General features: G+C 51.7%; 1 protein-coding gene across 2 annotated transcripts; it reads left to right on the forward strand.

The window, feature by feature from the left end:
* The first annotated feature begins 1,459 nt into the window (after positions 1 to 1,459).
* On the forward strand, positions 1,460 to 8,595 carry HMOX1 (heme oxygenase 1). Of its 2 annotated transcripts, none has more exons than XM_081595940.1 (5): positions 1,460 to 1,622; positions 2,766 to 2,886; positions 5,080 to 5,571; positions 6,792 to 6,891; positions 7,865 to 8,595. In XM_081595940.1, the coding sequence occupies exons 2-5, from the start codon at positions 2,767 to 2,769 to the stop codon at positions 7,993 to 7,995; spliced, it is 843 nt and encodes a 280-aa protein (XP_081452066.1). In that variant the 5' UTR covers positions 1,460 to 1,622; position 2,766; the 3' UTR covers positions 7,996 to 8,595. The 2 variants fall into 2 exon arrangements, with proteins under 2 accessions (XP_081452066.1, XP_081452065.1); XM_081595939.1 differs by having other exon boundaries at positions 1,460 to 1,618.
* The last annotated feature ends 2,002 nt before the right edge of the window (positions 8,596 to 10,597 follow it).

Genomic DNA, 10,597 nt, shown 5'->3' on the forward strand with positions numbered 1-10,597 from the left:
ATGTCTCTAGATTGATTTGATGGCTGAAGTTCAGGTCAGTGATCCTGAAAGAGGATGGATCATGCGCCAGAGCTCTGACCTTGGATTGAATGGACACACTGACCTCCAGTACCTGCCTGATTCTTCCAGAGTGTCTCCAAGCATCAGAGACTCCTGCTTACCCCCAGGAAGGACCGCCTCAGCTGCTGTAGTCCCCCAATCTGAGAATTTATGCTTGACAGCTCGGCTGGCCATCCTCAAGCTTGTATTCACATTCCTTCAGAAGTGGAGCACTTGCTACCTCTTTTCCAAACAATATCCTTGTCCTGAGTCAAAGTTAAACTTATTGTTTGTTTTGTTTAGTTTAATCTAGAATCCAGAATTGCAGCTTTGGGAAGGGACTTTGGTATTGTCATTTGCGTTGTCATCTGGGCTCGCCCAGTGACCTGCTTCCCCCCATCCTAAGTGATCAATCTCATGCAGTATCAATTCCATAGTTGATCACAAGACCAGCTCTGTTCCTGGGCCTGAAACAGGCATGTATGCGTAGTCACTCAGTCGTGTCTGATTCTTTGCAACCCCATGGACTGTAGGCCACCAGGCTCCTCTGTCCATGGGGATTCTCCAGACAAGAATACTAGAGTGGGTTGTCATGGCGATCTTCCTCCAGGTGATCTTCCCAACCCAGGGATTGAACCCAGGTCTCCCACATTGTAGGCGGATTCTTTACCATCTGAGTCATGAGGATGAGATAACTCAGACTTCATGAGCCCTGAAGAGCACCCTACGCAGGTGAGCAGGGAGGTGGTCTGGATGACCAACATCATTGTCCAGCTGGGAGCCAAGTGCTAAGAGGGCCTGAAGGAGACAGGCAGAGACCTGGAGTTTGGGTCCCGTTTTCCTGCTTTATGTGTGTCCTTGGTCATGCCACTTAATCCCTGCCCCACCCACCCCCCAGCCTCATTTTCTCATTTCTCTGTAAAATGGTAGAGATTTACCTCACAGGGTAAATATAGGGATGAACCATGAAAACAGTACCGTCTTTAGCACTTAGCAGGTGCTCAAGAAAGAAAACAAGGCCAAAGGGAACAAGAGGAAGCAGGCTGCCAGCTGAGGGTCCCGGAAGGAGGTGACAATTAGCAAGCAGGCTGGTGTGGGGGACTGCAGACAGGGTCTGGGTACGATGAGTCCTTGACATTGCTCCCGCAGCCTCCTGCTCTGAGAAGCCCTGCCTCCCAGCTCTCTGGAACCATTAAGATTCCTGGGGTATTCAAGTACCATTTCTGGGCTGGAGGCTCTGAAAAGGGCAAAATCACACGGCTGCACAGATTTCCAGAAGTTTTTTTTTTTTACGTCCTGTTTTAAATAGATTGTTTTCCAAGGGTCATATGACCGCTCCTCCGGGGCGGGGCGCGGGCCCCTGCGTCTGTTGCAACGTCGGGCCTGAAAGTGGGGAAAGGCAGGCGGGCGGCGGCCACGTGACTCGCCCCGGGGATAAATAGACGGCGAAGTTGGGACTCGGCACAGTCGTCCTCCCGCCTCCTTGATCTGTTTCTGAGCCGTCGGAGCCCGAGTTCTCGGAGCCAGCACCGAGCCCACACCTACGCTGCCGCAGGATGGAGCGCCCGCAGCCCGACAGGCAAGTGCGGGGCGGGGGACCGGCCTCTCCCGGGCAGGGCAGCCCCCTCCTCCCGCAGAGCTCCCGAGACCGTGCCGGGAAGCAGGAAGCGACCTCGCTGAACAGGCGGGCGGTCACTTGGGGCTTTGGTGTTAGGAGGAGCTGGGTGCCAATGCCGCCCGGTGGGGCAGTGGAGAGATGAAAGGTAATTGACATGCCTGGCTCCCTGTGGATGACCCGATGGGAGTATTGCCGTGGGACCGACTTTGGTTTTGGTTTTGGACTCGTGTGAGTGCTTGGAGGTAGGGTTTGCTTAATCCGGGATCCCCGCGACTGTTGGAGCCTGGGTGACAAAGCCTGGCTTTCTTACTGGAGACTCCTTTTGACCGCATCCACTTCTGCCTAGCTGTCGAATTAAAGAGCACCTCACCTCGGCTACTGAGCCCGCGCTTGCAGTATGAGGGTGGCATAGTAGAGGAGGAGCAGCAAGCAAGCCAAGGTCTCCTGACTAGCTGGAGTTTGGCCCTGGGTCTGTTCACCTCCGAGTCTGGCTTCTCCCATCTTCCAAGAATTTGACCAGCATGTACAGAACAGGGGGTGATGTTTCTGAAAGAGTGCTGGCCAGAAAGGAGAAATGACACTCGTGTGGGAGGTGGATGCAGATGTAAGGCAGAAATACTCCCCAAAAGGGACTGTTTCTTTGAATAAAGCCGAGTTTTACTTGAGCTTTTTCAGTACTTTTCTGTGAGCAGGATATTACAAGGGATCATGAGATCTGTATCTGAAACCTCAACCAAGTTAATGAGTTAAATCTTGGGTCTAAAAGCCAGTGGAAGCAATTGAAGGTGAATGAGTGTTCACCCTGCCCACGGATGCTGCTCCCTTCTCTTCTCTATTGAGAATAATTGGCCAGACCTTTCCTGTTGGTTTGAGGGACCCGTATTACACAGTGTTTTAATAACTGAAAAGTGTGGCTGGGGCTGCATCTTAAAGGTAGTTGGGAAAGTGGCTGTGTATTAGGTGGGAACCGAAGCCTGATAAAAGCTGAAATCTTTTTTAAGTCCTGCAAACAGGCAGGGGTACCCCTCAGAAGCTTAGCGTTGGAAGGGACTGTGCTCAGAGCCCCGTCCTCCACTCCCTTGTTCACCTCTGTGCCTTCTCTCTGCAGCATGCCCCAGGATTTGTCAGAGGCCCTGAAGGAGGCCACCAAGGAGGTGCACACCCAGGCGGAGAATGCCGAGTTCATGAAGAACTTTCAGAAGGGTGAGGTGACCCGAGAAGGTTTTAAGGTATGTGGACTGGAGGTACCAGCCTTGGCAGGGGTACACTGGGTAGGAGTGCACCCAGAGTGCAGAGCAATGGTATAAGTGGGGATGGCTACTAGGGATGCTGAGGGACCCGATGAGCATGTTCAAGGGAATCATTTTACAGGTCATGACATTGAGGCTCAGAGTGGAAATGACTTACCCAGGGTCACACAGCAGATTCACAGCCTGCAATGTGGTATTGTGGAAGGGCTGGGCAGTGGTACTTTTAAGTGACCACCTAGTGCATGCTTGACATTTTACTCACTTAATTTTAATCAATGCTTCAACTTTGATAAAGAAGATGAGAAAGGGAAGGCTCAGAGAGGTTAAGTAACTAACAGAAGGTCACACAGACTGTAAGCAAATGGGAGAGACCAAAATCGAGCCAAGGCTCGTCTTGGTGCAGAGCTTATGCTTCTGAATAGGTCTTATCTGCCTCTGAAGGTAAGAGGAGAGTATGGGTTCAAGCTTGAGTACTTCCATTCCCTAATAGCAAGACTACCGGCACTATCTAACCTCCCCAAGGTACCTTTTCCTCACCTGTGAAATGAGACTTTTCAGCAGGGTTTTCTTTTTTTTTTTGGACCACACTGCATAGTATGTGGGCTCTTAGTTTTCCAACCAAGGATTGAACCCATGCTCCCAGCAGTGGAAGCACGGAGTCCTAACCACTGGACCCAGGGGAATACCCAGCATGATTTCCTTAAGTGCCCATTGTATTTGAGGCATGAATTTTTGCTGTTACTCAGCACAGTTGTGAAATTCATGCAGGTAGAGGGAAAGCATGTGACAAAAGAACCCGGCAGGTGCTGGGTGTGAGGAGAGGCTTGTTTGGGTTGAACAGTGGGGGTAGAGAGCTGTGGCTCACCACTTCTGACACCCTGCCTTTGGCTATTGGGAGACGCCCTCTACTTCCAACAGGAGAGGTGCTTCAGTGAAGGGCGATCTAACATGCACCTCTAAGGGGCTCACAGCCCTGGGCTGTGTCCTGTGGGTGTCAGTCTCACCCTTACTCCTTTGTTCTGCCCCCCGCCCCCCTGAAAAAGCTGACGTACAGTTGCTGTAATGTGACTGGGGCAGTGGGAGTGGGGAGGTGGCTGCTGGAGTACCCCATGCCCAGCCACTGTACTCTTTGGAGCTTCCTTCTCGGCCCCCGAGTTCAAAGTCAGCACAAAGATCCAGGAGAGGACCCAGTGCTCTGATAGAGGTAGCGTTTTTTATCACCACGGTCCACCTTCAGTGCTGACTACCAGGTTGCACCTAGTGCTTTATCTCTGTCATCCTCCTTGACCCGCACACCTGCCCCATTACTCTGTGGTCAGATTACCCTTCTTTGCAAGGAAGGGAACCAAGGCTTGCCTTGTGCAGAGTCACTGAGGCCTCAGATTGCCCAGAGAGGGTGAGTGGTTTTATCCACCGTTACCCAGCTGAGGACTGGCCGAGCGGACTTAGGACCAGGTCGGTCACAGTTGAAAGCCCAGACTGCTCTGTGTCAGGCTGTCTGGGTTTCTGCCCTTGTGAGAGACAGCGCTCCCATGAACGATTAAAGGCTCAGAAGTCACCTGAAAACCTCAACCGGAACATCTAAACTTTATCCTCTTTCAAACTCAGAACTACAAAATTAATGTGTAATGGAAGTTACCCAAGCCAGGGGGCACTGGGCTGTCCCTCAGTCCAGCTTTCAGAGGTGATGGGGTTCAGAGGGGTCTTCTGGTGAGAACTGTGCCCTGCAGATGGATCCCCAGAGGTCAAAAGCCAGAGAGAGGTGCCTAGCATCTCCTGTAAGCACTTTCATTCAGTTACTTTCTCCAGAAAGCCATGCCTGTGCTTGGCTCCATTTCCGTTCCTTATTAGCTTTGTGACTTCTGTGTCTCATATCCTCTCTGAGCCTTAGTGTCTTTTCTGTAAAATGGGCATAGCCATTCCATTGTTGGATTTTTCCAAGGATGAAGTGAGGCTTCGTATTTTTTCCAGTGTGATAAAAGGTTTTTAGGCTCAGACAGTGCACAATGAAAATTTTCTCTTCTGACACTTTCTTTGGCTGCCATATGGGGAGGTTTGGAGGGGCTGGCAGGAGGTGGGAGCCCAGCCTGGGGAGGTGACAAGGATGTCTCTGAAGGCGATAGTAGGAAGGGGCTGGATGCTCTGATAATGACCTGCTTGCTCTGGTTTCAGCTGGTGATGGCATCTTTGTACCACATCTATGTGGCCCTGGAGGAGGAGATCGAACACAACAAGGAGAACCCCGTCTACACTCCCCTCTACTTCCCAGAGGAGCTGCACCGCCGGGCCGCCCTGGAGCAGGACATGGCCTTCTGGTACGGGCCCCGCTGGCAGGAGGCCATCCCCTACACGCAGGCCACAAAGCGCTATGTTCAGCGACTCCAGGAGGTGGGGCGCACCGAGCCCGAACTGCTGGTGGCCCATGCCTACACCCGCTACCTGGGCGACCTGTCTGGGGGCCAAGTTCTCAAGAAGATCGCTCAGAAGGCCCTAAACCTGCCCAGCTCCGGGGAGGGCCTGGCCTTCTTCACTTTCCCCAATATTGCTAATGCCACCAAGTTCAAGCAGCTGTACCGCTCCCGCATGAACACACTGGAGATGACCCCCGAGGTCCGGCAGAGGGTCCTGGATGAGGCCAAGACCGCCTTCCTGCTCAACATCCAGGTGAGGGTATGGGCTGCACTGTGTGGCCACCCCTGACTCTAGCTGCTCTTCCAGGGACCTTTCTCGCAGGGTGGGGGGCGGGGGGGTGAAGGGTCATGGTTAAGGGCGGGGGCTTGGGGTCCAGGGTTCCAGTTCTGTCAGTTACCTGGTGGGGTGATCTTAGGCAAATCCCTTTCTTAATCACTTTGTACTTCAGTTTCCCCATCTGTAAAATGGGGATATAATAGCACTTAGCTCATGGAGTTGTTGTGACTGCTTAAATCAATCAAGTCCCCAAAGCAGGGCGTGTTACAGGGTCAGCCCTCAAACATTAGCTACGGTTATTGTACGATGTGAGCATCACCATTGTGGCACTCTGTGACAACTCCCTGTGACAACATACAAGTTGGCTGTGTGCTCATATGTAGCCAGGTTGGCACTGCAGGGCTCACAGATGCCTCTCAGCCCAGCCAGGAGGCATGATGTGTCTTTGTATAAGTGTCTCAAATCCAGGGGAAGATGGGTTTTGCCTTGAAGGGGGTGACCTCTTAGGCAGAGCCACGGTGAGTGTTCCCGGTGGGGGTGAGATTCCTTCTAACCCTGATGCTGTAGAATTCTGTCGCTCTCCTATCTGGAGGCCCTGTGAGAACTGGGCTCTTAGTTTATGCTCTCCTGGCTCCTTATTCCCAGCCTGGGACCCCAGAAGAGACTGGTCATAGCACTCGCTATTGAGCAATGTGCGTCCTTTGCATAAAAAATACCCAGCAGACCTGGTCAGTCTTCTGAGAAAAGCTGTATCTTTCAGAAAAGTGGTGTAGAAAGAACAGGCGCTTTGGAGCCAGAGCCCCATGGGAGGGCTGGCCCTTGCCGCTTGACTTCTGGGTTAGCCACCACCCAGGCACTTAATCTTTGGAGTGGCAACGTCCTGGTCTGTAACCCTGGCTAATGAGTACCACAGAGCATTGAGTGCCTGCTTGGGTACCACTCAAGACATGGTACTTTGCAAAGGGACCCAGCATTCGGGCATGAGTGGCCATTCAGAATGGTTGTTATTGGGGAGTATTTGGGGAAGAGCAGGCAGGCGAGTTAATGAACTTGTGACATCTTATTGCTTAAGCTGGATGTTCAGTATTTTTGCTGTGATTCTGTTCTGTCCTGCTATTTCACAACCAAACCTCAGACCTCCCATCAGCAGGCTTGGCCCCACCTTTCATGGAGACGTGCATTTTGTTCTCTTGCAGCTGTTTGAGGAGTTGCAGGGGCTGCTGACCCAGAAGGCCAAGGACCGTGATCCCTCACAGGCACCAGACCTTCACAGGCGAGCCAGCAGCAAGGCACAAGGTGAGGGCCTCCCGGGGGCAGTGTGTGGAGGGCACGTGGCTCTGCCGTCTCCTGACTCTTCTGTCTTCTCCATGCTTTAAATGAGAAGTCGGGGGTGGAGCCAGCCTTCACCCGGATGACCCCTCTGCACCTCAGTCTCCCCAATTCTAGAATCAGGGGCGTTGGGCTGGTTCTAGGCCACTTTTGAGTACTCAAAGAATACTCTGAAGTCATGGCAAGTCCTCCTCCCTCCACCCCCATGCACACACACACACACAATTTAGGTCCCTTGGGGGCCTGTTAATGGTTCCCTAGCAGAGACCCCCTGACGTGGGGCTAGGGGCCTAGGGCAGCTTATAGCTATTCCCCCACCATGGATGCAGGGCCCTGTCTCGGGTTAGTCCCTCCCTCAGGCCTCTCAGAGAGCTCTCTAGGGGGTGGCAGTGCTGAGAGAACATGTGGGAAACTTCCAGAGCACCAGAGTGCTCCACAGATGTCCTCTCCCTCCTTATGGGCGAGAATGTGGCTTTGGGAGTCAAAGGAGGGGAGGGGTGAAGCTCAGCCACCTGCTTGGCAGGTTATCTCAGGCCTCTGCTCCTGGTGCTACCATAGCTCACGTGTGCCAGGACTACATGGACCCCTCTGTTGGTGGGATTTTGCTGGGAACATTGGAATGTGGCCATTCCTGATGAGATTACCTAGTGGGGGTGAGGGGACTCTACTCTAACACATCAGTTCTCATACTGGTCCCCTGGGTACCCCTGGAGAGTACTTCCGTACAATCTGGCCAAAAATGGAAGAATGGAGAGCTTGGAGAAGTAAGCAAGCTCCCTTGTCTTAGGAGGTACCCAAGTAGTGGCTAGAGGGCTACTGATTTTCATCTTGCAGGGACTTTACTAGACCCTGCTGAGGCTCCTCTGATTTGTTTTTCTGTGACGTCAAATGGCCCTGCCTCCATCCTCCTGGACTTGACATCATCTCCCTTCTCTTTCAGACTCATCTCCTGCCAAGGTGTCCAGGGGGAAGCCCCAGCCCAGCGTCCTCTCCCAGGCACCTCTCCTGCGATGGGTCCTCACACTCAGCTTTCTGGTGGCCACGGTTGCTGTGGGGCTTTATGCCATATGAATGCAAGTGTGCTGGCTCCTGGGGCCATGGACTGTTTGTGGAGAGGGGCAGCCTCTTGGCTGGCTTCCTTACCTTGAGCTTGGGGCTGGGGGGGAGCTGTCAGGGCTCCTGCTGTCTCCCTGCATCCCTCTCTTCTGGATAAAAAGAGCCTGAGACATCTCCACCAACCCAAAGTACATCCAGTCAGTGACCTGAACTTCAGAGTGGGACAAGGGGTCCTCCATGGCCCCCCAGCACTCTCCCCTTCCTGTTCCTGCAGCAGAGCCCAGAAGATGTAGCCAGCGCAACAGCTGTTGTGAACCTCTGAGAGCCTTGGGTCTGAGGTCTCCCTTTTGACCCACTGTGACCGCTTGCCCTGTGGGCCATGGCAATTTTTGTATATGTTCAAAGATGTTGTGTCTTACATTTCTGTCTTGTTTTTGTTGGAGCCACTTTGTGTTCCTGGCTCAGCCTGAACTGTGGTATTCTGTTGTGTTCTATTCTGTTCTTATAGCAGGGTAGGGGTGGGTTGTAGCGGGTGGGGAGGGAAGTGTTTAACAGGACTGTGGCCTTGATTGCTAACTTTCATGTGAAATAATAAACTAAATGGCCTGATAGTAACTTGACATGTTTTTCTTGGGCTCTGTTACCCTTGGGGAACTGACCTTTTTTCCTCACTTGTTTCTTGAAAGTCTGGTGGGCGGAAGGGGTGAAAGTGTGGGTGACACAGGAGCTGGTTTGGGATGTTGTGCTCTGTTCTGAGGGTGGTGGGGGTGACCTTGAAGCAGGCAGTGGGCACGTCTTTGGGGTGAACCCTGGTTGATAGAAGACAGCTTTACTGAGGACAGGATTCACTGGAAAGCTGAAATGAGCAAATTCTGGAATAAGATCTGTGTCGTGTACAGTGAATTGTAGGGACTGGAGTAAGAACCCTGGTTCAAACCCCAGGTTTTCTTCTTTTTGTAACTGCCTTTGGGGTTAGGTATTAACCCTTCTGGGGCTCAGTTTTGTCACCTTTTAACACCAATACAGAGACCCAGCTCACCTGTGTTGAGAAGCAAATGAGATGCATGTAAAATGCCAACAGCACACAATATGAACTCTTAATAATGAAATGAGGGAGATCAGTGTTCTGCGATTTCTTGCTAAGTGATTCTCTACTGTGCGAGTCCCCTCACATGACGTCATCTCATTTGATCCTCAGAAAAACTGAGGAGTGTTACCACTTCTAGAGGGTCAGGAAGGATTTAAACCAGGTCTGCCCAGCTCTAGATCCAAGCCTTTTCCACTGTCTGAGGTCCCGAAAGTGTGTTAGTTGCTCAGTAGTGTCTGACTCGTTGTGACCCCCATGGACTATAGCCCACCGGGCTTCTCTGTCCATGGAATTCTCCAATACTGGAGTGGGTAGCCATTCCCTTCTCCATGGGATCTTCCCAACCCAGGGATTGAACTCCAGTCTCCCACGTTGCAGGCAAATTCTTTACTGACCGAGCCACCAGGGAAGCCCCGAAGTCTTAAAAGCCACTGAAAGTAAAAATGAAGTCCTCCAATCTGGGAGAGTGAAAGCCCCAGGTTGAAAGTGTATTTAGCAAAGTAAAAGACAAAGCTTTTCCTTAATGAGACTCGAGTGTGAACACTGGGAACCACGAGACCTTTGTCCCTAGTTCTGGCTCTGTGAAGTAAGTCTGGAACCTGGTCAAGCCACTTCACGTCTCTGTTTGCTCGCTGGCAAACTAACAACAACCTGCCTCCCACAGCTGGTAGGAGGGTCCAGTGGTCTCCAAACACCAGTCTGTGGATGGTGACATCAGAATACCTGGTTATCATGGACCCCCAACCTGAGAGGCTCTGATTCTGGAGACATGGGGCAGGACTCTGCAATGGCTAGTTACCGAAAGCTTCTTGGGAGATCCCAAATAGCATAGCAACTAGGTCCAGAAGCCACTGTTTATGTGATGATGTATGCCAAGAGTAGGTATTCAAAATATTTACTTGGCTCTTTTTCACCCAGGCCCAGTTTCCAATTTTCTATGACAAGAATACCAGTACTCATTGTTTGCAGTGACAAAGAAAGGAAGTTCAGTTCAGTTCAGTCGCTCAGTCGTGTCCGACTCTTTGTGACCCCATGAATCGCAGCACGCCAGGCCTCCCTGTCCATCACCAACTCCCGGAGTTTACCCAAACCCATGTAAAATCGAGTCAGTGATGCCATCCAACCATCTCATCCTCTGTCGTCCCCTTCTCCTCCTGCCCCCAATCCTTCTCAGCATTAGGATCTTTTCCAATGAGTCAACTCTTCGCATGAGGTGGCCAAAGTATTGGAGTTTCAGCTTCAACATCAGTGCTTCCAATGAACACCCAGGACTGATCTCCTTTAGGATGGACTGGTTGGATCTCCTTGCAGTCCAAGGGACTCTCAAGAGTCTTCTCCAACACCACAGTTCAAAAGCATCAATTCTTTGGCGCTCAGCTTCTTCACCGTCCAACTCTCACATCCATATGTGACCACTGGAAAAACCATAGCCTTGACTAGATGGACCTTTGTTGGCAAAGTAATGTCTCTGCTTTTAAATATGCTATCTAGGTTGGTCATAACCTTCCTTCCAAGGAGTAAGCGTCTTTT

Source organism: Giraffa tippelskirchi, chromosome 4 (assembly GCF_054371585.1).
Source record: "Giraffa tippelskirchi isolate mGirTip1 chromosome 4, T2T-mGirTip1v1.2.pri, whole genome shotgun sequence".
NCBI lineage: Eukaryota > Metazoa > Chordata > Mammalia > Artiodactyla > Giraffidae > Giraffa > Giraffa tippelskirchi.

Coding starts and splice junctions, on each gene's coding strand:
- HMOX1 (XM_081595939.1), top strand. CDS start 1,596: ATGGAGCGCCCGCAGCCCGACAG. Junction 1,619..2,765: donor GAGCGCCCGCAGCCCGACAG/GCAAGTGCGGGG, acceptor TTCTCTCTGCAG/CATGCCCCAGGATTTGTCAG. Junction 6,892..7,864: donor AGCCAGCAGCAAGGCACAAG/GTGAGGGCCTCC, acceptor CTTCTCTTTCAG/ACTCATCTCCTGCCAAGGTG.